This window comes from Monodelphis domestica, chromosome 2 (assembly GCF_027887165.1).
Source record: "Monodelphis domestica isolate mMonDom1 chromosome 2, mMonDom1.pri, whole genome shotgun sequence".
Taxonomy (NCBI): domain Eukaryota; kingdom Metazoa; phylum Chordata; class Mammalia; order Didelphimorphia; family Didelphidae; genus Monodelphis; species Monodelphis domestica.
Genome location: NC_077228.1, coordinates 284,277,973 through 284,304,020, shown reverse-complemented (window position 1 = coordinate 284,304,020; position 26,048 = coordinate 284,277,973). Strand labels below are relative to the sequence as shown.

Genomic DNA, 26,048 nt, shown 5'->3' with positions numbered 1-26,048 from the left:
TAGAAAAAAAAATGCGTCATGTTATATAATTATAATGACCGAGTTTGGTCAGAAGGTAAACAAATCCATCATGAAGGAAATAGAGACAGACTGTGAGTATGACTGTTGCATATGCTGTTGGATAGATGTACTCAATGGGATCATTACACTGAAAACTTTTTTTATTGTTGTAATTAGAGAAGGTCTGATGGAGGATATATATAGTAAACATTGAATAAGATATAATAGCAAAAGGTATGAGTAAAAGTTTAATTTCATTCAAGTGTACTGGAAGGGCACACAGTGGGCAAACAGAGACTCCAGGACATCACCAGGGAAGAAAGGAGCAGAAGTGATAGCAGGAACCTCATCAGAGAGATGGAAGCCACAATGAAGGGGGCCATCCCATAGGAAAGGGGAGGATAGATGGGCAGACAGCCTGGGAGGGCCATTGGGGGCCCTCCACATAATGACCAGGAGGGCAGAGAGAGGCCCCCAGGACACTGGAATCCCTCTACAGGATTGTGGAAGGGCACAGACAGGAGACAATCAGGATAAAAAGATGTGGATGGGCTGCCATCTTCCCCTCTGGAAGCATTACACACACTGATTCTAAGGATTCCAAGAACTGAAGTCTCCTCCCTGCTCCCCCTACTTTTTCTCTGTTAACCAGGTTCCAGCTGATTCTCATTCTTCTCATTTATTGGGGTGGAGGTTCAAGGGACAAAAATGGATGAAACCCTGGTGTGGGAATGAGGGAGACTAGAGGGGGGTCTTTGAACTGCAGGATTCAGGACAGAGTCGAAGGTGCAACAAAGGAGCTGTTCCAGGGAAGGGGTCAAGAGGGCTGACCTCCTGGATATCTGGGCACAAGCAGGGGGCCTCCAAATGGTGGAGGGAGGCTGAGAGGGGAGACAAAAGTTCCAGGAGACACAGCCTCAGGGATCAGCTCAGGAGCCCTGCAGAGGACAGATGAGAGTCAGAGAAGAGTCCAGGGTGGGACGGACCCCACAAGGAGAACCACTTCTGCCCACTAAAGGCCCCCCAAGTCTGTCTTAGCTTCAGGCTGCACTGGGCAGAGGCTGTAGCCAGGAGAACCAGGATCCCAGCTGGGGAGAAGGATCTTACCTGCAGGCTGTGAACCACGATTAGCTGGAAAAGAAGGAAGACAGACAGACAGACAAAGACTTGTCAATCCCAGGAACAAAGGGAAGCACCGTTCTGGGCACTGTGGGACAGGGGCTCCTAACACTACTAACCCAGACCTGATACCTCAGACCAGCACTTCATCCATGCTTTATCCCTCCATGGACAATGCTGGGAGGGGATGGGAGGAGGGACTGGGAGGGGGAGAGGAGCTGAGAGCCGGTCCCTGAGATCCCTCCCCAGGCTGTCTCTGCTGGGGAATGTGGGGTTGGCAAAGACCCTGGGCCTGGGATCTGGCCCCTTCCCTGCTTCAGGTTCCTGGGGGGGAAGAGCTGACTCCAGAGTCAGGCCACCCCTCAGCCCTGAGCCAGGTGCAGATTTCTGCCCCATCTCTCCCTGGGGGAGGGCACAGAGGGGGCTCAGGGCTCCCCCAGGGGGGTCTCACCTTTCTGACTCCTCATGTGGACAATGAGGCCACCCCCAAAGAAGATGAGGCCCAGCACGAAGCCCCCGACACCACTCAGCATCTTACTCTGGGCAGACTCTGACTGGGCACCTGGGGAGAAGAGACACCAGGATCAGGGCTGTCCCTCCAGGAGGCAGCCTGCTCTGGGGAGCACCCGGGGCTCAGGGGGGCCTGAGAAGCTGCCTAAATCCTGTCTGAGAAAGGCAGGGAGGGAGGGGTGAAGGGCCCCCCAGGGCTCAGGAAGGGAAAGCTCCCCAGGCTCCCTGACATCAGTCTGTCTCCAAGCCCAGCTCCCCCCGCCCAGGGGAAAGAGTCTGGAGGCTCTTCCCAGACTCCCAGGGGGAGGCCAGGGAGGAGGCTCACAAGGTTCCAGCCTCCCAGAGCTCTTGGCTCAGCCCTGACATCAGGGGGCCCTGCTGGGCAAAGGGAGGGGGGCTCGGAGGACTGGTTTTGGCCAAGGGCAGAAGGAAAGAGGCCCCCCCAGAGCCCCTTCCATGGCCTGAGCAATGGGAGAGCTGCAGGGGAAGAGCCAAAAGCTCCATCTCACTCCAGGCCACCAGGACAGGCTTCTGCAGGCTGCAGTGCTCCACGTGGCAGGTGTAGACATCTCCGCGCTGGGGGGTCACCTCCAGCATCACCAGGGTCTGGAAGGTCCAGTCGCCATTGCGCATCAGGCCTGTGGACACGACCCCAGCCCTCTGCTCCTGCCCATTCACGGACCACGTGACCGCCACGGCCCCGGGGTAGAAGCCGCTCACAGAGCACACCAGCAGGTTGTGGTGGCCCACAGGAGCCGTCTTGGACGGATACACCAGGACCTCGGGCTCCACTGCAAGAAAGGAGGAGGAGCTGCAGGCAGGGAGGCAGCCCCGGGCTCCCTGGTCCTGGCTGGCCTCCGGCCTCCGGGGAGTCTGTGTACGAGGATGAGCCGGGGAGAAAGCGGACCCCGGAGAGCCTCTGCTGAGCTCAGGGCCAGGACTCAGAGGAACCGCTTTATTCAGGTGTAGACGGCTCTGACCCAGGCGCTCCAGACTCGGGGATTTCCCTCCCTTTAGCCGTGTTAGCCCGACTCCAGGGAGCCACTGACTGCAGTAGGGGAGGATTCGGGCTCGTCCATTTCTCCCGTTAGAATATCAGAACCTCCCAACTGGATGGAGGGGTTCCGGGGGAGGGTTTCTTCCCTTCTGTGCGCCGCCCCTCCCTCCCTCCGGAGCCCCCTGTCTCTCCCCATTCATTCTGCCCTTCCTTCTCCTTCTCTCCCCTCCCTGCTCCGCCCCTCTCCCCTCCCTGCTCCGCCCCTCTCCCCTCCCTGCTCCGTCCCTCTCCCCTCCCTGCTCCGCCCCTCACCCCTCCCTGCTCCGCCCCTCTCCCGCTGCCTGCTCTCTCTCCCAGGGTCCCTGGTGGGCTCTCCTGGTCCCTCCCTGCCCTCCGGGGCTCCCACTCACCGCGCCTGCGCACTGAGAAGGGCTCAACAATCTCGTAGTTGTGTCTGCAGACAGTGTCCACCTGGGCCCGTCTGTCCTCCAGGAACTCCTTCTGGCTGTTCCAATGCTCAGCACTGGGCCGCCCCAGCTCGGTCACCGCCTGGTACACCCCCACGTTGCTGTCGAAGCGCACAAACTCCTCCCGGTTGTAGATGTGTCTCTCCACAAACCGCACCTGCTCCGTCCCATTCACGAAGTGACACTCGGACTTAAACTGCCTCGTGAAGTGCTCTGAGGGGACACCCGGGGGCGGGCCAGCCCCGACAGACCTCTCAGCCCTCCAATTGCTGCCCCCAGCCTGAGCCTGACCCACCAGAGCAGACCCGCCTCCTGCTGTTCTTCCTGAACATGCTCCGCTCCACCCTCCACAGCCCAGAGAGGGCAAGTGACTGCCCAGGTCACACAGCAAGTCTGGAGTGGAGGCAGGACTAGAACCCAGAACCTCAGGTTCCCAGACCAGGACTGTGTGTGCCCTGTGTCACAGCTGCCTCTCAACTACCCCAGCCTGGGCAAACACTGGGAGACCTGCCCCAACAACCACCCAGAGGCCTCCTCACAGAGCTTAACCTCCTCCCTGATGTTCATCCCTCCCTCCTGGACTTCTCCTTATCCCCTGCAGAGCTGGACATGGACACACCCACCACACGCTGCCACACCCTGAGAGGCCCCACCCAGAGCGCTCTGCTGGACTGGGAGTCAGGGAGAGCTGAGTTCAAGTCCTCCCTCAGACACTTCTAGCTGTGTGACCCTGGACAAGTCACAGTCACTTAGCCCTGTCTGCCTCAGTTTCCTCATCTGTCAAATGAGCTGGAAAAGGAAATGGCAAACCTCTCAGGTATCTCTGCCAGGAAAACCCCAAAAGGGGCCCTGAAGTGGCTGAAAACAGCCTCCACATGGAGGCTCTGCTCCTAGTTCCTGAGACTGTCCTCCAGGCTCCTCCCTCAGCCTCTCCCCCATTTCTTTAACTCCTCCTTCTGGAACTTCAGCTCTGAGAGGGAAGAAAAGATTCATTTTCTGTGTGTAACTAGCACAGGGCAGGGAAGGCACATACAAGGGCCGAATCCTGCTGACTGACTGCCATCACCATCATCCACCTCCAGTGAGGAAATCATTGTCATCCTGTCTGACCTGGTACCACTCCTGCTCAAGAACCTGTGCTGGCTCCCTATGACTGCAGGAGAAATGTCAAACTCTCATCCTGGCATTTGAAGCCTCCCCAGGCTGCCTCCAGGCTCTCTGAAGCCTCTCCTGCTGCTCCCTGTCCCACAAGTCCTGTGTCACTGAAAGAGCCTCCACGCTGCTCCCCAAACTCAGCACTACACCTCCAGCCTCCAAGCCTTTGCTCTCCCTCTCTGCCTGGCCTGCCACCCCACCCTCCACCTCCAGCTGGTGAATCTCCCTCTTCCTTTACACTAACACAAGATGGACACACGTGCCAAAGATGGCAGGCAGAGACCTCTCTGGGCACGTGCAAGCCCCTTGTTGACTGGCTGAGTCTGGCCCCTCCCCTGCGCACACACAGGGGGGGAGCACACAGTGGAGGGGGAGGGGTGAGGCAGGACCCAAAGAGGTCACCATCACTGCACTCTCCCGTCTCTGCTTCTCCCCCCACAGCTGTCCTCCCCCAGCAGTCAGTCCAGGCACCAGCATTTATTAGGAGCTTCCTTTGTGCCCTGCTGGGTGCTGACGAGGCCAATAGAAACCCGGAACAATCCCCAGGGCTACACGGCTGTGGGTGCAGCCAGTGTATGTGCCAGTGTAGACGCTGGGGATACCCAGGAGGAGGAGCCCCAGTGGGGGGGGGGGGCGGCCTTTGGAGAATCAGGAAAGGCTCCACCTGGAAAGAGGAGCTGGAGGCGGGGCTGACAGGACAGAGCAGAGGAGGGCGTGTCCTCCCGCCATGGCAGAGAAGCAGAGAGCCACCAGGGGGCGCTGCGAGCAGTCACAGATCGCAGAGAGGATCCTGAGCTACATTCCTCTGGTTTTCGGGTGCATCTAGATCTCCCCTCTGTCAGGAGGCAGCACAGCCCGTTCACACTCGCTCCCTTTGTCTGACTTTCCCCAGATTCACTGCAGAAGCTCCACACCACACAGAGGACCGACTGTAGCTCTTTTCCCGTTCTGAGACCACCCACAAGCTCCTCCCTCTTTCTTCCCAGCCTCACGTCGGGCTCCCTCACTGGCTCTTCCACAGACAAAGATCCTGCCTGGCTGCGCCACTTCCTTCTCCAGTCCCGCCCCAAGTCCACAGTGTGATGGACTAATTAGAATGTCATCACCTGAGCAACAGGCACTTTTCATGCCCTTTTCAGAGACCTTCAGAGGCTCAGGTTGGCCCCTTTCATACGAGTGTAAATTACTCACGTGATTAGCATCGATTTCGTTCTCTTTATTTTCCTTTTTCCATTGGAGGATTTACTCTTCCACAGAACGACTAACATGGAAAAATGTTTCACCTGATTACACAGATAAAATCTGCATCAGGTCACTTAGCCTCTCCGGGAGGGGAGAGAACATGGAGCAAGCCTGGGCCACTATCTCCAGCAGCTGCTGGACCCTGATCACCCCCAGCTTCCCTTCTGCAGTACCACCCTGCGCCTTTGGTCTCACTGCCTTGTTGTTTATTGCTGAGGAGGATTATCCTGCCTCTCCCAGTCCCAGCCAAGCCTGGAGAGGAGCCCTCTTTCCATGTTGGGCAGCTAGACATCTCCTAACATCTGCTAGGCTCTTTGCCTTGGAAGGGAGGGTCCTGGCCTGCTTTCAACCACCCCAGCCTACCTCATAGCCCTCTCCCTGTTTTAACGAATCCTGTTTACTACTATCTCTCCTCCAGAGTCATTTTGCCTTTGGGAAAAACCACGAAACCAGACCCTGCCCAATTTTGTAGTCGTGTCCTCCATTTTGATTTCTGGCAGAACCTAACAACACCTCTTGCTCCAAAGGCTACCCTTAACCATGGTCCTACGCCCTCCCTGTTGTAGTGCTACATTTTGGCCACTAGAAGTCAATATTGAGCAATAATTTTTTCATTTTAATTTTTTCCTTTTTCCCTCCTTACCTGCAGTGCCTATTTGCTTCCAACAGAGGGATGCAACAAATAAAACAATGAAATTTTTCCCTCTTAAGAATAAAAATACAACAAAATTATATGAAATGAAATAACCTACATACCCCTCCACTTACCCTATTCCCACCCCTAATAATAACAATAATCAAAAATAAATAAATAAATATTGAATTATTATTTTTCGCCTTTTCCTTTTCCTGTATATTCTTTTTGATCAAAATGCTAAGCAACATAAATGCTACTTTGCATGAAAGCCTTCTGTTTTTTGCCCAATTAGGGACCTTTAAGGTTCCAGATGACCTCCTTCTCCTTATGATTCCTAGGACGTTTTGTTTTTCTGATCAACAGTGTTAAGATCAAAAAATGCTACTATGTGAAAGATTAAAGCAGAAATGCAGGCTGACAGGCAAATTCAACTGGACAGTTTCAAATACTTCTTACAGGATCTAATGACAAATGAAGATCCCAGTCTGAATTTTGTAGGCCTGTTCCTCAACCACTAAGAGAGGACAATCCTATTTCTCATGAAATGGAGATGAGACACCCCTCTCCTATATACCAGATACAGACTCTACTCTCTTGCACTCTACCACATCTCTTTCATGCTCTTCAACTCTTACCTCACCTAATCCTTCTAATCCTCTATCCTCTCCTGTCACGTCTCCCACCACACCACCAATTTCAGCCCCAAGGGAATCTCATCTGGCTACCATAACTGCTCCTACCCATATTACCTCAATATCTCCCCAGTCAACTTATAAGGAATCACAGGCATCAAGTGATTCCTACAAATTCTTTTCCCCTTAAATTAAGTGCCCAAAATAGAATGCAATGGAGATGTAGTAGCCCTAAAACACCATATAACATTCACTCCTCAAGATATTAGAGAATTAAAATATGATATTCCTCATTTTTAATCTGAACCTATCATTGTGACAAAGAAGATAACCAACATTTTATGAATATGATCCTTCTCATAAGGGTGTTGAGAATTTGCTCAACACTTTTCTAACACAATATGAGAAAAAATAAGATCATCTTAAATGTTAACAAGGTACAGGAGCATAATGCAACACACTGGCCTGCTCAGGATACTGACTGGAATTATAACAACCCCTAGCACTGTTTGCAATTACATTGTTGTAGAGAGACCATTATGACAGCAATGCTAGAATACTCCAAAGTTATGGAAGCATGGACAAAATTTGAAAGCCTCAAACTATCTGATGATGAGAAACCCTCACAATTCATGGATAAGGTCATTGAGCTTGGGGGTTGGTATCTAGAGGTCGATATTTCTAAAGACAAAGATATTAAGCAAATAAAGCAACACATTGTCAACAACTCTTGCAGGGTAGTACAGGATCATTTTAACATATTGGCCAAAATGGCCCCAGATGGACCTTGAACAGTAGAGGAAAACTACTGTTTATATCTCCAAAGGTCAAAAAGAAAAACATGAAGATTTATAATCTCACAGAAACCATGTAAAAAAATCAAATCTTTAAAGTATAAGTTTGATAAACAAAAGGGATCATACTCAACCAAAGGCACTAGTCCATCTCCAAGAATGTAACTATCAGTCCCTTACCTGCCACTTCTGTCAGAGGAGGGAACACAATGATAAACTGCAGGTATTTAATCCAGACAATAAGAAATAACATCCACTGGAGAAATTCTTATAGAAACAAGAATCACAGGAATCAGAGGATACAACCTTTAATTTTCCAGACCTTGATTTTTTACTACCTGTTGTCCCAATGCACTGCCCTCCCCATACTGATGAGCCCCATGAAAAATTAAAGATTGGTAACACCTATGATGATAGTTTTTTGGACATAGAAGCTTCCAGATCTATATTAAAGAGTACACCTGATTAAATTCCATTGGCTCAACAAATGTCAGGGTATCAGGGACTCCCCTAAGGTTACCAAGTTTTCCCCTAGAATAGTATCTGTAGGACACTTTAGCATGGAACACTTTTTCCTCTTAATGCCTGGCTCCCCCACCAATTTTCTGGGGAGAGATCTTTTGTGCAAGCTTGTGGACACAATAACAGACTCTCCAGATGGCTCTATGTCACTGGAATTACCTGATAAATCCTTAACTTTATTACCTGTACATCTTTCATGCTCATGAGATGAAGGAGACTCTTATTTTTGAGACCACAACTGATATACCTGAGTCTCTCTGGGCCACATCATTTTCTGATGTTGCCTTACTTCAATAAGCTGTCCCTGTCCAAATTCAAACAAAATCTAGCCTACCTCCTTTCATTCCTTACCCTTTTTCAAAGGATGCAATTGATGACATTAGCCCTCTAATAAACTCACTGATTGACTAAGGCATCATAATTCCCTACAAGTCTGAATACAATATGCCTAACCTGCCTATTAAAAAACAAAATTGGAACCTGATGGCAAGCATCTCTATCGATTTGTCCAGAATTTGAGAGCTGGGAACAATCGCATTATAAAGAGATACTCTGTAGTTTTCATCATAAATACTACTATTTCTTCTATTCCTAGCACAACTACATACATTACAGTAGTACCATATACTTCTACTGAGTGTTCTTTACTATACCTATACATGAAAATTCCAGACACATCTTTGCTTTCACCTGGAAGGATTCCAAGGGGACCTGGGCCCATTTGCCACAAGGGTTCATGGACAGTCCTATGCTGTTTACACAATTCTTAATTACTTATACAGATGCCACTAAATTTAAATACAGCCATTTAATCCAATATAGGGATGATTTGCTCTTAGCTTCATCAAATGCTGAAGCATGCCAAGAGGATAGCAAGCACCCTTTTTTAGAGCTACATAAGAGAGGTCACAAGGTCTTCAAAGACAAATTTCAGTGCTGTCTCCCCAAGGTACAATATTTAGGCTTCATTTTATAAATCTCCTGGGTCCCATTTAACTTCTCCTAAGCATATCAAAAGCAAACAAAAATCAAGTGCTCCTACTACTAAAAAGTAATTGAGGGTGATTCTTGGAGCAACACAATTTTATCAACAGTGGATGCCTTGCTGTGGGGAAATCAGTAAGTCACCTGTTGGACTCACAAAAACCTTGGTCCCTGAACCACTTATATTGGAAACAGAACATCAAACAGCTCTTTCAAATTTAAAACAAGCTATCCTGTCTGCTCCTGCTTTAGGCATCCCAAATTATGATACATCATTTACCTTTTATGTCCATGGACAGAAATGGGAAGTTTCAGGTGATCTAACTCAACTGTTGGGACCTACTTAATTTCCCATAGCCTATCATTCAGTGCAGCTTGACCCAATAGCTGCCGGAGAACCACCATGCCTTAGAGGAGTGGCTGCCACAGTTTTGTTGGTAACCAAATCTGCCAATATGGTTTTGGGATGTCCTCTGACCTTAATGTAGGTCGAGGCATTGTTATTAAAACATAGGGATGGGCGAAGTCAAGATGGAGGCATAGAGGCTGCAAAAGTTCAGACCTCTGAAAACCCTTATCAATTACAAACTAAATGTTCCTAGGGGACTGAAAATCAAACCTAACAACAAGACAGAGCCAATGAACCCTCTTGCTGAACTCAACCTAAAAGTTATGCCCCCCAAAAGTCAGAATTCGAGAACATTCTGGTTTAAGGGGAAGGAAGAAGGAAGATCCCAGGACCCCTCCCTCCACTTAAAACCCTAAGCCTCAGCAGCAGCTAGAACCTCTGGTCAGGCAAAGGCACTGATATGGAGGGAGTACCTTTTGGGAAAAGCTGTGCCAGGATCAGAGCATTGAACACAGGTGGTGGGGAAGCAGTTAGAGAAGGAGTGCAGAGGGGCAGCCAATTTGCAGCAGTGGAGGCCCTCGATATTGCTACCCCCTTCCAGGAGGTTTTGGCCTCAGGGCACATCCAGCCAAACCTAGCTTGACCTAATCCCATCAAAATCTTCAGAGGGCAGGGAAGCTCAAGCTCCAACAACCCTCCCCCACAGACTGTGCTGAGAGATTTTCTGACAAAACTCCAAGAGGGAAGTCTGATAGAAAAACCCAAAATAAAAATAAATGAGAGGAGCAAGAGCACAGACAACTGCAGGTAGTAAAGAAGGGGTAAATATGAAGAAATAACAGGAAGAGAAAAAGGAAATTACAATAAACAGCTTCTGTACAGACAATGAAAAAAGAGCAAATGGAACACTGCAGGAGGAAGGAACACCAAGCAATAAAACAGAAAACCCAGCAAATTGGATACAGGCTTTGGAAAAACTCAAAATACAATTCAAAACACAATTAAGAGAGGCTGAAGACAACTGGGAAAAGAACTTAAAAAGATAAGTCATCTGGAAACAGAAAATAGTGTCTTGAAAGCCAAAATCAATCAGCTTGAAAATGAGGCAAAGCAGATGAAATATCAGGAGAAAGATGACCAAAAAGCCAGGGATAAAATCCAGTCTTTAAAATCCAGAATACAATAACTAAAAGCAAGTGACTTCACAAGGCAGCAAGACACTATAAAACAAAATCAAAAGAATGAAAAAAATGAGGAAAATATGAAGCACCTCATTCACAAAACAGATTTAAAAATCGTTCCAGGACAGACACCATAAGAATCATTGGTCTACCAGAAGACCATGACAAAAGAAAAAGCCTGGACATCATATTATAGGAAATTATCCAAGAAAACTGCCCTGATGTTCTAGAACAAGAGGGAAAAGTGGAGATCAAAAGAATCAACAAATCTCCTCCTGTACTTAATTCCCAACTGACAACGCCCAGCAATGTTATAGCCAAATTCAAAAACTATTAGACCAAGGAAAAAATATTACAAGCTGCTAAGAAGAAGTCACCATAGAACCACAGTGAGAATAACACAGGATCTGGCTGCATTGACATTGAACGACCGAAAAGGCATGGAATAGGATATTACAGAAAGCAAGGGAACTAGGTCTACAACCAAGAATCAATTACCCACCAAAACTGAATATATTCTTACAGGGGAAATTATGGTCATTCAACAAAATAGAAGAATTCCAAGCATTTGAAAAGAAAAGATCACACCTGAATAGAAAATCTGATGCCCAAGCACAGAACTTAAGAGAATCATCAAAAGGTAATTTAAAAATGGGGGGGGGGGGGGATAAAAACAAAAAATAAACTTTTTTTAAGATACCCAATAAGTTAAAATAATGTGTATCCTGAATAAGAAAAGAGGTCACTGGTAACTCTTAAAAATTGTTATTATCACCTGGACAGCTAGAAGAATCACACTTAGAAGCAACAGAGACAAACTGTATAGGATGAAATGCCAAGACATAAATATGCATATAAATACTTGGACACATGAATATATATGTATGTATTTATAAATATATGTACATATATACATATACAGCTGAGGCTAAAAAAAGAGGTTAATACTAAAATAAATGGGAAAAGAAACAAAAGGAGGTAAATTTATATCCCGCAAATAAGCTCACAGTGGGAGGGGGAGAACATCAATACACAGGAATGGTAAAGAGGTTCGAGATAGGAAATAATCAACTCCTATATGCATTAAAATTGACTCAAAGAGGGAAGAACAAGGAAATACATTGGGGCAGAGAATTGATTTGCACCCTATAGGGAAGTAGAAGGGTAACAAATGGTCTAGTGGGGATGGAAGAAGTACAAGGGAGGGAAAGGGTGGGGGGAGTATAAAAAGACTGTAAATAAAATAAGAGGGGAATAAGAAGGGAGGGAGAGTAGAAAGGGAAGTAAAATAAGGGCGGGAGTTACAGGGACTGATTAAAAACAAAACATTGGTGTAGAAGGAAATAGTGAACAAAGAAAAGGTAGGACTAGGGGTGAAAATCTAAATGCTGGGAAATACACAGCTGGTAATCATAACTCTAAATGTGAATGGAATGAACTCACCCATAAAATGCAAGCAAAATAGCAGAGTGGGTTAGAATACAAAACCCTACCATATGATGTCTACAAGAAACAAGCATGAGGAAGGCAGACTTGCTTAGGGTCAAAGTAGAGGATGGAGCCAAATCTATTGGGCATCAACTGATAAAAAGAAGGCAGGAGTTGCAATCATGATATCTGAAAAAGTCAAAGTAAAAATAGATCTAGTTAAAAGAGATAGGGAAGGTAATTACATCCTGATAAAAGGCAGTATTGACAATGAGGAAATATCAGTACTCAGCATGTATGCACCAAATGGCATAGCATCCAAATTCTAAAGAAGAAACTAGTGGAGCTCAAGGATGCAATAGATAGGAAAACTATACTAGTGGGAGACCTGAACCTTCTATCAGAACTAGATGAGTCAAGCCAAAAAGTAAATGAGAAAGATGTAAGAGAAGTGAATGAAATCTAATAAAAATTAGTTAGTAGATATGTGGAGAAAAATAGGGACAAAAAGGAATACACCTTCTTTTCAGCAGCACATGGTACATTCACAAAGATTGAGCATGTGCTAGTGTAAAGATTAAAATTTAGGGAAGATGGGGAGACTGAGGCAGGTAGAAATTAGTTTCTCTCTGCAAGGAGTATTATATTTTTTAGAGGTTTATTAAAGTTAAGGATTAAAAGAAAATACAGGATAAGAAAAAACACGTGTCTAGGCCAGGCCTAGACCTCACCTACATTATGGAATGAGCCGTGTCTGCTCCAAAACGGAAGTCCAAAAAGCGCCAAGAGAGCCCCTACAAAGCCTCTGAATCAGCTTAAATGCCTTCTCGATCTCGGCCCAGGTGAGATTACAAGGCATCCTGGGGAAGTGGAGCAAAGGCTCATGGGGATTGTAGTCCTGTATTCGAGTCTATTTTTCACATGCCCTCGTGTGATCATTTTTGGAAAAATTAATTTTTCCCCAAAAGGATCATGAAAACATAATAAACTTAAAAGATTACAATAGTGTGAGGATAAGAGAAAAAGAATAAAACCAATAATTGCTGAACACATTGACAAAAAGCTGTTAGGGGGCAGTCCCCTTTGGCATAAAAGTATACATACAAATAAATGTTCAATCAACCACACCCAAAGTTCAATTTTGTGCAACTTGTGGTCTGGAGGCTTCTTCATGGTGGCTTCTCCAACAGTTCAGTTCTGGATTCAGAGAGGTAGCATCTTCTTTACCTAAAATTCTTCTCAAAAGGAATTTAAACTTTGCAATTTAAATAATGATTTTTTTTTACATTCCCCCGTGTTGTGGGTGATTGAAAGATTCAGAATCAGTTAGGGATGCATGGCTGAGGTATAAGGTATATGAATCAATTGGCAAGAGATATTAAAAAGACATCAGAAAATCCAAAAGAAAAGAAAAATTTCTGGATGAAAATATAGACTATCAAAGTCTTATGTGTAAAAATTCCAAGTAGAAGAAAAATAAATCTATAACAGGTCCTTCAATCAGGGCCCAATCAAAATGATCTAAGTAATGATGCATTTACCCAGTCAGTGCCAGGACTACAGAAAGGTACCACACTATGAGAGGCAGAAAAGAAAGGGACCAGATTATAGAAGCCAAGTAGGAGCCAAGGTTTTGGGGATACTCATCTGTGAGTATCTTCAGAGTGAGTGTGGATACAAGGAAAGCTTATGTCTTAACACATGTTAAACACAGTAACCTCGAGTCTTCACACTAGGTTCAAGACCTTTGTATTGGCTTAGAAGTGTATCAATCCATCCTGGATTGGCCTTTCTTTGGCTATCTGAAATGGCACTTGTGTGTATATCTTGTCCTGGAATCAGACAGAATCATTAAGCAAAGTCCCATAATTTATTTAAATAATTAGTGACATCATTTTTATAGTCACAAGCTTTTTAGGGCATGCTCTGACAAATGTATTTCAAACTTGTAGCACTGAAAAGTCAAAAAGTTAAAGAAAATCTTAATGCTGGTGACATCCCTCTTTGCAGAAGATATAATGGTCTACTTAAAGAATCCTAGAGAATCAACTAAAAAGCTAGTGGAAATAATCAACAACTTTAGCAAAGTTGCAGGATACAAAATAAACCCACATAAGTCATCAGCATTTCTATATATCTCCAACACATCTCAGCAGCAGGAATTAGAAAAGAAATTCCATCGAAAATCACTCTAGATAATATAAAATAATTAGGAAACTATCTGCTGAGACAAACACAGGAACTATATGAACACAACTACAAAACACTCTCCACACAATTAAAACTAGATCTAAACAATTGGAAAAGCATTGATTGCTCATGGATAGGATGAGCTAACATAAAAATGACAATCCTACCCAAATTAATTGCCTTATTTAGTATCATACCCATTGAACTACCAAAAAACTTCTTTACAGAATTAGAAAAAAAATAACAAAGTTCATTTGGAAGGAAAAAGATCAAGGATATCCAAAGAAATCATGAAAAAAAAATGCAAAGGAAGGAGAACTTGAAGTCTCAGATTTCAAACTATACTATCAAGCAGCGGTCATCAAAACAATTTGGTACCGGCTAAGAGACAGAAAGGAGGACGAGAAAAATAAGACTTGGGATAAGTGACCTCAGCAAGACAGTCTATGATAAGCCCAAAGGAAGGTTTGGGGACCAAAATTCACAATTTCATAAAAACTGCTGTGAAAATTGGAAGACAGTATGTATGGGAGAGATTAGGTTTGGATCAACATCTCACACCCTACACCAAGATAAACTCAGAATGGGTGAATGACTTGAATATAAAGAAGGGAACTATATGCAAATTCTGTGAACACAGAATAGTATACATGTCAAAAGATTGGGAAAGGAAAGACTTTAAAACCAGGCAAGAGCTAGAAAAAAATTACAAAATGTAAAATGTGAGATTTAAAAGAGTGGGAAGGATAAACTGTAAGAGTTAAAATAGTTAAGGTTGTAAACTGTAGTGATTAAAATAGTGGAAGACTTAAATTGTAGAAGATATAAGGGTGGGTGAGTAAATTGTGACCGTAGAAAATATGTTTTCACTACGGTGTCTTGTTTTTAAATCAAATATAAGGATTCCTGCCAGGGAAATATTACCAATTATGAAATATGCCCAAGTCAACTGGGTTTTATAGAGAATTTAATTAATAATACAACGAGGAATCAAAGAAAAGGATAGAAAGAGAGAAAAAAGGAAATAATGAGAAAAGGATAGGCCAGCCCAGGGCAGCCTTGGCCAACCCAGGCCTAAGCCTTAAGAGAAAGGTCAGTCAGTCCTTAATCACTCACCATAAGATCTGCTCAAGCAAGGATTCAGAGGGACAGAGTCTCCCCAGAGGGAGATCCAGCCAGAGTCAGCCTCACTTCAGAGCCTCCTTAGAGACTCCTTCTCTCAACAGCCTCCTTCGAGACTGTTTTTTTTTTCCTTAGGAGCCTGTCATCTCCTTATATAGGGAATTTTCTCCTATGTCACCTCCCCTAAGTTCTCCCATCTACCAATCACAGTAGACATTTTTCAAAGGACAGACCATTCATAGTCCACACCTAAGAAGGTGTAAATTTTTGAGTAATTCACACCAGGAAAGCTCTGAGTAAGTTTCTCAGCTCTTTGTTCCTTGTAAATTCACAATTAGCTTGACCTTTATAGGTACTTAGCTTAAGAACTTTTTGCCTTATTATAAGTATGGGTTTAAGTACATTTCGTTGTTCAGAAAAGAGTTTACAACTTTATCTTCCCCTAGGGCAGACTTAAGTAGGTGAAGTAGAATTCTCACATTCCTGATCTAAGTAGAGTTCACTGCTCAAATGGGGAATGGTCTTAATCCAATCTTATAAAGTAGGGTCTGGGAATTTCTAAGGTTCACAAAAATCAATACTTTTAATTACATCAAATTTAAAAGATTTTGTACAATCAAAACCAATGCAACCAATATTAGAAGGGAAGCAACCAAGTAGGAAACAATCTGCATAGCAAAAACTTCTGACAAAGGTCTAATTATTCAAATTTATAGAGATAAACCAAGTACAAAAAACCAAGCCATTCTCTAATTGATAAATGGGAAAGGGACATGAATAGGTAATTTTCAGTTAAACAAATCAAAACCATTATTAAGCACATGAAAAAGTGTTCTAAATCTTTTATAATCAGAAAGATGCAAATCAAAACACCTCTGAGGTATCATCTCACACCTTGTAGAGCAGCTAACATGACAGCAAAGGAAAGTAATGAATGCTGGAGGGGATGTGGCAAAGTTGGGACATTAATGCATTGCTGATGGAGTTGTGAATTAATCCAACCATTCTGGAGGGCAATTTGGAACTATGCCCAAAGGGCACTAAAAGACGTCTGCCCTTTGATCCAGCCATAGCACTGCTGGATTTGTACCCCAAAGAGATAATAAGGAAAAAGACATGTTCAAGAATATTCATAGCTGGGCTTTTTGTGGTGGCAAAAAATTGGAAAATGAGGGGATGCCCTTCAATTGGGGAATGGCTGAACAAATTGTGGTATATGTTGGTGATGGAATACTATTGTGCTCAAAGGAATAACGAAGTGGAGGAATTCCATGGGAACTGGAACAACCTCCAGGAAGTGATGCAGAGTGAGAGGAGCAGAACCAGGAGAACATTGTACACAGAGACTGAGACACTGTGGTACCATTAAATGTAATTAACTTCTCCATTAGTGGCAATGCAGTGATCTGAACCACTTGGAGGGATCTACAAGAAAAAATATGATCCACATTCAGAGGGAAAACTGTGGGAGTAGAAACAGAAGAAAAAACAAGTCCTTGAGTATATGAGTCGGGGGGGATATGGATATGGATGTAGACTCTAAATGAACATCCTAGTCCAAACACCCACAAAATGGAAATTGGTTTTGATCAAGGACATATGTAATACCCAGTGAAATTGCGTGTCAGCTACAGGAAGGGAGAGAAAAGGGAGGGAGGGAAATAATATGATTCTTGTAACCAAAGAAAAAAAACCAAAGTCTAAATTGACTAAATAAATTAATTTAAATTTTAAAAAAATTTTTTAAAAATTTAAAAAAAGACATAGGACACAGGAATTTACTGACCAAAGAATTACTAGGTATGAGATAACCCTATTAAATAATGAATATGTCACACTAAAATGCTGTGGAGTTCTTAATCCTGCAACCTTGCTCCCTGATTTGGCAACTTCCAGAGAGAACATTTACACAATTGTACATCTTTAATGCCCATTGATGATAAACCTCTTAATGATTTGCTAAAAACTCCTCTGGGTAATTCAGATTTAATATTATTTAGAGATGATTCTTCATTTATAAGGGATTGTGTGTGCTATACAGAAGCTGCAGTAGTTACTGAATTTGATACTTTCTGGTCAGCTTTCTTACCCTCAAATGTAAGCACACAGGGTGAAGAACTCACAGATTTGAAACAAGCCTGTATAATTGCAAAGGATAAGAGTCACAATTTACACAGACTCCCACTACACCTTTGGCATATGTCAAGCTGTTAGCATGCTATAGCTTCAGAGGGGATTTTTAACATCAGCTAGAAAAGATATTCCCAATACAAATCTTATTACTGAACAACTTTCTTCTAGCCAGCTCCCCAAGGCCATTGCTGTTGTTCACTGCTCTGTACACACAGGTGGCACTGATCCTGCCTTCAGGAAAAATAGCCAAGCAGATATCAATGCCAAACTAGCAGTCTTAGAAGGCCCTGAGTTAATTATGCCACTAACAATTACTGATCATTTAGATCTATCCCTTTCTTATAATGACAAGGAAGTGGAAAAATGGAAGAAGAAATTTAAAGCAAAACAGATGAATGCAATATAGGTATCATGAGATGGCAAATGCCTGCTCCGTAGAGCTTTCTATAACCAGATTTTTCACTCCATTCATAAACATGGTCATTTTAGCACCCAAGATATTGTAGACTCTGATAAAAGGGTATGGATAGCACATGGAATAACTACAATTGCCTCCAAAGTATGTACAGCTTGTCCCACTAGCTAAGTCTTTAATCAACGTGCTTTTCAAGGAAAAGCCTTTGGTGAACGTCCTCTCACTTACACACTGTTTAAGCATCTATAAATTGACTTTATTTCTATGCCAAAAGCTGGACGGTATAAATTTTATCTGCTCATAGTCGATCAACTTACCAGGTGGCCTGAAGTGTTTCCTACTGCTCATAACACAGTGCCAGCACGTATTGATTTAGATAAAGGAACTCACTTTACTGATTCGGGCTTATCGCAAATTTATTCATGTTTGGGGATAACTCCTAAATTTCATACACCACATAATCCCCAGAGCTCCAGTCCATTAAAATGAATGGATAAAGAACATAAAACCATGATTGGCAAATTGTGCATTAAGACTCACTTAAAGTAGCCCGAAATTCTACCTCTGGCCCTATTATATCTCAGAAGCAGACCCAGAGGTGATTTACACATCTCACCATTTGAGATGCTATTTGGACATCCACCTATTCAAGCACAACCATTTACCCCTGCCTAAACCTCATTCTTAGGAGGGGATACAAGCATTGCTACATATATCAGACAATTACAAACAAAAATGCGAGAACTACACAACTATAGAGCTGCTGTTCAAGCAGGCCCCATAGATTTCTTGCTTCATAATTTAAACCTAGGTGATAGTGTGTACATAAAGAATTTGAAATGTACTGGGTTGACTCACCATTTGAGATCCTACTAACTGTTAGATTTAAAATGGTTGAAGTCCTTAAACTGTAACAGATAAAATGGTGATGTTGTAAACTGTAGTGAGTTAAAATGGTGGAAGATATAAATTGTGATAGATATAAGAGAGGGTGAGCAAATTTGACCACAGAATATATGTTTCACTACAGTGTCTTGGTTTTTAAACCAAATATACGGTGGTCGCCAGGGAAATATTCCCAATTATTCAAATACCCAAGTCAACTGGGTTTTATAGAGATTTTTAATTAATGCAAATGTGGAATTAAAGAGAGAAAGAGAGAAAAAGGAAATAAGTATGAAGGGCCTTAAGCCAATATGGCCTAGACCTGACTCTTAAGAGAGAGAGATTTATCAGTCAGTCTTTTCTCACCACAAGTTCTGTCTAAGCAAGAATCCTAGTGACACCAGGCCAGCTCCATCTCAGCTGACTTCACCAGAGAGAGTTCCAGCCAGAGTCCTCCTTAAAGAGCCTTCCAGCCAGAGACTGTTCCAAAGGGCCTCCCTCCAGAGCCTCCAGAGGGACAGAGTCCCCTCAGAGGAGCTCCAGCGAGACCTCCTTAGAGATTGTCCTCTAAGAGCTTCCCTTCTCCAGAGCCTCTCTCAAGAGATTCTTCCCAAGCGATCCTCATCAGAGATCCTCCAAAAGGATTTTTTTTAAGAGATTCTGCTTTTTCTTATATAGGGGTTTTTCTCCTATGTCACCTCCCCTAAGTCCTTACATCTACCAATCACTGTAGACGTTTTCCAAAAGACTGCCCATCTGAATTCCTGCTAAGTCGACTAATCTCTTCAGTAAGTCTGAACCAGAAAAAATGTTGCTGTGTCGACTAATCTCCTCAGTAAATCTGAACCAGTGAAAACACAGCTGAGTCAACTAATCTCATTAAGAGAAAACTTGCCCGACCTTTTTAGGTACCTAGCATCTCATTGTATCAATTCTAAAAAATAGGCATGGCTCAAAGAACTCCTTGCCATATTATAAGCATGGGTCCAAGTACTTTCATTGTTTAGCAAGGAGTTTTCTCCCCTAAAGCAGTCTTAAGTACGGGTGGAGTAGAGGTCCTCCCATTTCTGATCCTGGCGAATTCTCACATCAAAATGGGGAATGTTTCCCAGTAGGGAATTTGTTCCAATAGAGGATTCCTCAATGTGGAAATTTTTAACATTCACAAGTCTGAGAAATTTCAAGATTTACATAACTACACCAACAACCATAAAAACTGGAGAGTGACTCATGGATACATTGCAGCCATGTAAAATAAGTATCTTCTGTTGATGTTAAATAATTGTTTGTACTGATTATATTTGACCATTCATTATAATAATACTTTGTTTTATTGCTGGATCTATCATATTTGGATTGGACATTTTCTAGAGATTGTCTGTTCTTATGTCCATCTGATAGAAACACAGATAGACAATGAGTTGGGCACAAATTGGATGCTAACTCGATCAGGAAGAGAATAATGGTTTGAATTTCTGGCAGAAAATCTGAAAGCTCCTTCACTGACCTGATGGCTCTCAAAAAAATATAGGTTTTCTTTTTAATAATAGCATTCTCTAGGGATTGCAATATGGCAGTAAGACATGGCTTACAACTGCCTTGAAAGAATTAAGTGTGAGTATCACACACAAGACAGGTTTTAGGGTGGGTAGAATCAGGTTACCATATATTAATCATCCAAAGAAGGGGCAGGAGAAAAAGGCATTGTCAAGGAAATACATGACAGAAAGACAAAATGGACTGCAAACATGCCAAGAAAAAAAGATACTTCATGGACAAACAGTGGGATCCACAGGTACCCTTACAATCTGAGTCAACAATAAAGACGAGTGCAATGAAATCGGGTGGACATTTTGTGGAAATTGATGGGAGAAAATGAACAAGAGTCATGTAAACTTTAAAATTTCTTAGACTTATGAATGTTGGAAATTTCCCCATTGGGAAATTTCATACTTGAAAAATTTCCTACTGATAGTAAGAACTCTATTGGAATGTGAAAACCCTTGGCATGGGAAATCCTTCTCCTCCCTACCTAAGACTACTTTAGGACAGAAACCTTTTGCTAAACAATGAAAAGGGCTTTGACCTATGCTTAAGCATAGAACAGTAAGTTCTTTGAGTCATGATTGATTTTAGAATTGATACAATAGAGATACTTGGAATGACAGAACCAGGTGTTGAAACTACAGTCTCCACCCTACTCAGAGTAAAAGGATTTAGGAAGGGCTGCAGCATAGATCAAAATTTAATTATTTTGACCTTCAACAGACATGTGCAAAGCCACAGACCTCTGGGAGGTCCTGGGTTAAACTAAAGCCACCATTGGCACAGGGGAGACATGGACAGTGATTGGTAAATTTGAGAACTGAGGGGAGGGGACTTAGATGGTTTCCTTAAAGATGGGGGGGTGCTGAGGACAGGAGGGGGAGACTTCCAGTAAGGAGGTTTTGCTCTGAGCAAGGTGGCTCTGAAGGAGGACTGAGGAGGTTGCTCTGTGGGAGGACCAGGGGAGAAGCCTGCTCTGAAGGAGGAGAATTCTCTGGAAACATTTCTTGAAAGGAGGCTCTCTTGAAGGTGGAGCCTGAGGTTGGTATGAGAAGCCTTACCTAGAGAGATCTTCGGTGAGTGATAAAACCAACTGACTGATTTATTCATTTTTATTCCTTTCTTACTTTCTCTCTTTTTCTATTGATTAATCAGTGTATTATAAATTAAATTTCTCTATAAAACCCAGTTGGCATGGGCATATTCATAAATTGGGAATATATTCCCTGGTGACCATCTTATATTTATATAAAACCAAGACACAGTAGAAAACATATTTCAGTGGTCATAATTGTTATATATTTCCCTTGCTCCCAAAACATTTTAATTATCACAGTCACAAAGAATGGGCAGGCATGACTGAGTTGAGATATGTACCTTGGAAAGAAGTTCTATGAATTGCTTTAAAGGAAAATCTGTAAGATCCTTGATCCATTGGAGTATGAGGACTGAAATATACACAACTACTCATTATATGGAACTGTCTTCCCTTGATTTTCTTTTCCTCTCTAGATTATGACCTATTCCTCTACTTCCTTTTTCAAACAAATTTCTCTAAATATTCATGTCAGCTTGCTTGGCAACTCCAGGAGTGGGGAGGAAAGAGATAAGGGAAACAAGAATCTTGGAAAGAGATTTTAAAATAATATAAAATAAAATTTTTTTAATTTAAATATTTATCTATATCCACAGTCCTCTCACTCACAACTGAGTATTCCAGGTTCATAACACTATTCTTCAATGAATGAAAGAATGAATAAATTAACTTATCACTTACTATGTGCTATATTTGAGAATATGAATGGAAATGTAAAGACAGGCCCCACTTTGGAGGAGCAGGCATTCTGATAAGGGAAAGAATATACACAGGGCAGGAATAGCTCAGGAGGGACACTGGATCAAAGATAGTGGTGGAGATCCCAGGGCAGTAGTCTGACACATCTTACAGAGGAATAAAAGTAGATTAGATCACAATTTTTAGCTCCAGACTTTTCTCTAAGGAGGTGTGAGAAAAAGGAAGATGCATCTCTGTGAAGAGCTTAGCAAAGGATATGGGAAGGAAGTTGCTTCAGAGAAGGGAATGAAGTGAAGCATGGCTACAGCTTTTCTGAAATAGTTCAGAGGGTTCACACCATTCAAAAAAGCAGAGCCTCAGAGCACAAGGTCCTCTAGAGTATAATTTTTGATGTTGTTAGTAAAAAGTTCGCTAAAACTTTAGAGGAAGTGCCCCCCCAATCACCTCCTTCGATAAATTACAATAATTTTGCCTCTAAACTCATCCTTCTGTCCCTGAAGCCTTTTACTCTAATGGTGACATCCCTGACATCCTGACTCCCCTGGGTATCTGTGACCCTTCACTGTCCTCCCCTTTTTCTTACTGCTCAAACTTTGCCTAAGCAGATTGCTCTTGCCCTTCTCCATCACTTCACATACTCATGACTCAGTTACTTCCCTCTCTTCTCCTCTCTCTACTCCCTTCCTTAAGACATCTATTCCCTCCCACCCTTCACTGCTCACCTATATAGACAGCTGCCTCCTCAAGTCTTCACCATGGCTCACCCTTCCTCATAGGTTCCCTCCCTCCATTTCCAGCTCCTGCAAAACATCTCTCCCTGGATGTGGCCAGCACTTCAAAGTAATCATAGAAAAGTCATCATCACATTGTCTCTGAAATCAAATCTTCCTCCTGACTTCTTGATTTTGATCCATGGCATCACCATTCTGCCTCACACCAGCTCTAACAAACTGCAGCATTTGGGGACTTGTGTCTCTCCTTCCCTCACCTCCCACAGACAAGTCAAGTAACCTGCCTTAGTCTTCCTTTCCTGTCTTCTTTTCTCCTTTTACCTACAGAAAAGATGAACCCAGACCCAAGTGCTCTTTGGACACCCCTCAGTGACTCCCTGAGCTTGCTCCAGGTTGTGGACATTGTCCTCCCAGACAGGGATTCTTTTCCTGCTACTGCTAGGAAAGCATCCTCCTCCCAGGCCCCCAGGCTCACAGCCAGGCTCATCCTCATTCTCATCTCTCAGACAGGAGCTCTTGATAAAACTTGGCATTTTGCCTTCATCACATCTCAGATTTATCCCCTTTTCTCCTCTGACCCTGCCTACACCTTGCTGCAGACCCTCATCCCCTTCCACCAGCATCACCCCAAGAGTCTGCTGGGTGTCTTCTTGCCTCCAGTCTCTCCCCCTCTACACTCTTCTCCATCAGATGCCAAATTGTTCTTCCTCAAGCCCAGAACTGACCAGGCCACCCACCTGCTCCATCAACTCCAGGGGCTCCCTATCCCCTCTGAGATCAAATAAAAAATCCTGTTTGGCCCTCAAAGTCCTTCACAAGCTGGTCTGCTCCTGTCCAGTCTTCTCACCCCTTACTCCTCCCTCCCCCCAAGTGCTCTGTGATCGGTGACACTGACTTCCCTGCTGTCCCTCCTGCGGGACCCTCCATCTCCTACCTCTGGGCACTGTCTCTGGGGTCCCCCCGGTCTGGAACACTCTCCCTCCTCATCGATGCCTCCTGGTTTCCTTCAAGTCCCAGCTAGAATCCTGCCTTCTTGGAAAACCTTTGCCAATCCCCTTTCTTCTGGGGCCTCCCTTCTGCTGGGGATTTACACATTAACCCCAACAGAACTTGGAGTGCCCAGACCTTTTCATGTAGTTGTCCCCATTAGCCTGTGAGGTTCTCCAGTGCCTGGACTCTGGCCTTTCTCTGTGTCCCACTGCCCTGCCCCTCAGGTAGCACAGTGCCTGGCACATGGAACCTTCTTCCTGGAGGTCTGACTCACTTCTGGGCTGGGAGATGCTGAAATTCTGGGCACTTTGGGTGACTGTCCCCACAGGAGCACCAGCTGCTCCCTGCACCCACGGCTCCTACTAGGTGTTCCTGGAGGCATTGCCTGGTGAAGCAGCCATTCCCCTGCTGAGCCTGGAGATCCCCCTGCTCTTGGCTCCCCCTGGCTCAGGCCCTGGCACACTGTCTCCAGAGGGCCCCTTCTCTCTTGTCCAGGCCTGCAGGATGAGCATTATCCATGGCCTGCTCTCCCCCAGAGGCCCTGCAGGCCACAGAGCTCAAACATGGGATGGATTCATGGGGGATGGATTGAAATCAGGGAAGACCCCAAAGAGACTGGGATTGGTCTTGCCAGGTGCCAGGCCAGACTGCCAGGGGAGTGACATGAACTGGGACTTCTCTCAGGGGATGGTGTTCACCCCAAAGGGCTTCCTCCCTACCCAGAACTAGCAGTCTTTCAGCCCTGCTGGCTCCTGGGAGAGGCCCCTTGGGCCAGAGCCTGGCTACAGGAAGAGCCGCTGTGTGGAGACAGGCCTGGGGGTCAGAGGACCAGCCTTGTCCCATCCAGGAAAGGGGGGCATCAGGGAATGTGGGAGCTGAGTCTGTTCTCAGCCCATTCACAGGGGATCAGGAAGACCTGAGAAGAGCCAGGCTGGGCCAGTCCCCTTGTTCTCTCCAGCCCAGAGTCTGCCTCTAACCTACTTCTGACAAATGGATGGACAGAGCTTCCCCCTCCCCGGTGACATCATCCACAGAAACAAGGAGGGGTCCCCAAGAGTCCAGTTTTCCTTAAGGACTTGCAGTCACACCTGGGAGGATAAGCCAGGAAAGGCAACTCCTTCCTGTCACAAACAATCCAAATCAAAATCTTTTTGGCAGCTTCAACAGGCTCCAGATAGGTGTTTGGAGGGACAGAAAAGTTTGGTTGGGGATACCTTGGCAGCTCTGGCCATGTCACCCCCTCCTCAGGAAACTGCAGTGTCTGCCTCTCACCTCCAGGATCCAATATGAAACCCTCTTCTCGGCCTTCAAGGCCCTTCACAACCAGGGTTCCTCCTGCCTCTCCAGACTTCTTACACTTCATGTTCTCGGCCCCCCAATGCTCTGTTCTCCCCTGACACCCGCTTTCCTGTTCTTCCTGCCATGGATCACTCCATCTCCCTACTCTGGGGGCTCTCTGTTGCCCCCCCCTTAGAATCCTCTCCCTCCTCTTTTCTGCCTCTGCCTTCCCTGACTTACCCCCAGGATTGGCTCTCACCCATCTACAGAAAGCCTTTCCTGACTCCCCTAATGCCATCGCCTTTCCTCCGCTGATTACGTCCAGTTTATCCTCTATTGATCTGGTTCGTGCCCATTGTTTGCCCGCGGTCTCCCTGCCTAGACTCTGAGCTCCACGAGGGCACGAAGTGTCTTGAGTCTGTCTTTCCTCCCTGAGCATCAGCCCAACGCCTGGCGGGGCAGGTGCTCCGTACCTGGTTGTGGACTCACTCACTGGAGCCCTCGGCTTTCGGGGGGCGCTGGAGGAAGTCCTGAACCCCGAGGAAAGGAGAGAAGGGAAGCGGGGCCAAAGGACGTGTATTGGAGGGGAACCCGAACCTTCTCCCTGGCTCTCCGTCTATCTGAGGACCCTCCTGTCCCAGGACCTTCCTTTGGCCTGGACTTACACAGGAGAGGGACCCCCGGCCGCAGCCTCGGCTCTCTGGGGGGAGCGGCTGCTCTGTACTCACTTGGGGGGCGTCTGTCCGCAGTCACCTGGGCTGTCAGCACCAGCAGAGTCACCACCAGAACCTCCATCCAGATGCCCCCGAGAGGCTGCGCGCTCACCATTTCGGAGATAAACTGAGGAGAAAAGGCACGGAGAGATGGAAGAGGCAGGACGGTCCTCACTTCTTGGGAAGTCCCGGAGCCTCTCCCAGACTAAGGAGTTACACTCTCTTGTCTGCCTC

The 26,048-nt window shown here is 44.8% G+C and overlaps 1 protein-coding gene across 2 annotated transcripts; it reads right to left on the bottom strand.

The window, feature by feature from the left end:
- Positions 1-26,048, bottom strand: MODO-DAB1 (MHC class II beta chain). Of its 2 annotated transcripts, XM_056818236.1 has the most exons (6): positions 25,830-26,044; positions 3,037-3,306; positions 2,139-2,420; positions 1,571-1,681; positions 1,108-1,131; positions 1-938 (listed from the first exon to the last, which is right to left on the bottom strand). In XM_056818236.1, the coding sequence occupies exons 1-6, from the start codon at positions 25,927-25,929 to the stop codon at positions 925-927; spliced, it is 801 nt and encodes a 266-aa protein (XP_056674214.1). In that variant the 5' UTR covers positions 25,930-26,044; the 3' UTR covers positions 1-924. The 2 variants fall into 2 exon arrangements, with proteins under 2 accessions (XP_056674214.1, XP_056674213.1); XM_056818235.1 differs by having other exon boundaries at positions 1-1,131; positions 25,830-26,048.